We start from the raw sequence: 735 nt of genomic DNA, 5'->3' as shown, positions 1-735 counted from the left end.
CCAGGGGGCCCCGAGCAGACCGGGCCACCCGTGGGCCGGCGGGGCCGGTTCCTGCGTGGGCATTGCCCCCTGAACTGGGAGTGCCACTGCCCCTCGGGCCAGGAGCCTTTCCTTGGATGCCAGGCTCTCCTCCCCAGGCCCTGGGCTCCACACTGACCTCCAGTCTGGAGGGCGGCCTGGCCCCGAGCCCCCGATGGTCCCGTCGGGAGGCCCTGCAGACCCTCAGGGTCAGAGTGCTCAGGTCGGCTGCAAACACGGGCACCAGCAGCCCGGGGTCGGGGGGTGAGGCCGGACTCCACCCTGAGGGGCTAACCCTCCGAGGTCCTCAGAAGACAGGCCACACCGGGGATGTGCCCCCTTCAAGGAGCTGCCCGTGGGCACCCATGAGCCACGCTGGGGCAGGAGGGGCCATGGTGGTGGGCCCAGCACAGCCCCCGCCGCAGGGTCTGCAAAGGGCCGAGAGCCACCCTGAGAGTGGACGCGGGACCCGGCCCCCTCAGAGGGCCAGGGGCCCCACGGGGCTAACAGGACCCCTCCTCCAGGGCGGCCAGGCGGGGGTCTGCACAGGGGAGGGCCCCGTCTGGTCCCCAGGCAGCAAGCACACCCGCAGTGCCCCGGGGCGGCGCCAGAGGGAACCCTCACCTGCATCTTGACGGCAATCACCACGGAGATGAGCTCCTTCTCCAGCTCCTTGAAGACCACCAGCTTCTTCAAGGTCAGGCTGCACAACCTGCC

At 71.0% G+C, this 735-nt stretch overlaps 1 protein-coding gene across 1 annotated transcript in view; it reads right to left on the bottom strand.

Moving 5' to 3' along the window:
• LOC104991993 (phosphofurin acidic cluster sorting protein 2-like) overlaps window positions 1-724 on the bottom strand; it is a gene marked incomplete at its 3' end in the record, with an annotated part of 16,228 nt that extends 15,504 nt beyond the window's left edge. The window contains exon 1 of the mRNA XM_010844700.1: window positions 643-724. Coding sequence (XP_010843002.1) covers window positions 643-648 — 6 coding nt within the window. The remainder of the gene's footprint in view (window positions 1-642) is intronic.
• Between the last annotated feature and the right edge of the window lie 11 nt (window positions 725-735).

Source organism: Bison bison, unplaced genomic scaffold, assembly GCF_000754665.1.
Source record: "Bison bison bison isolate TAMUID 2011002044 unplaced genomic scaffold, Bison_UMD1.0 scf7180017848210, whole genome shotgun sequence".
Lineage (NCBI taxonomy): Eukaryota > Metazoa > Chordata > Mammalia > Artiodactyla > Bovidae > Bison > Bison bison.
The sequence above is the reverse complement of the archived record's forward strand: the minus strand, read 5'-3'. Positions and strand labels throughout refer to the sequence as shown.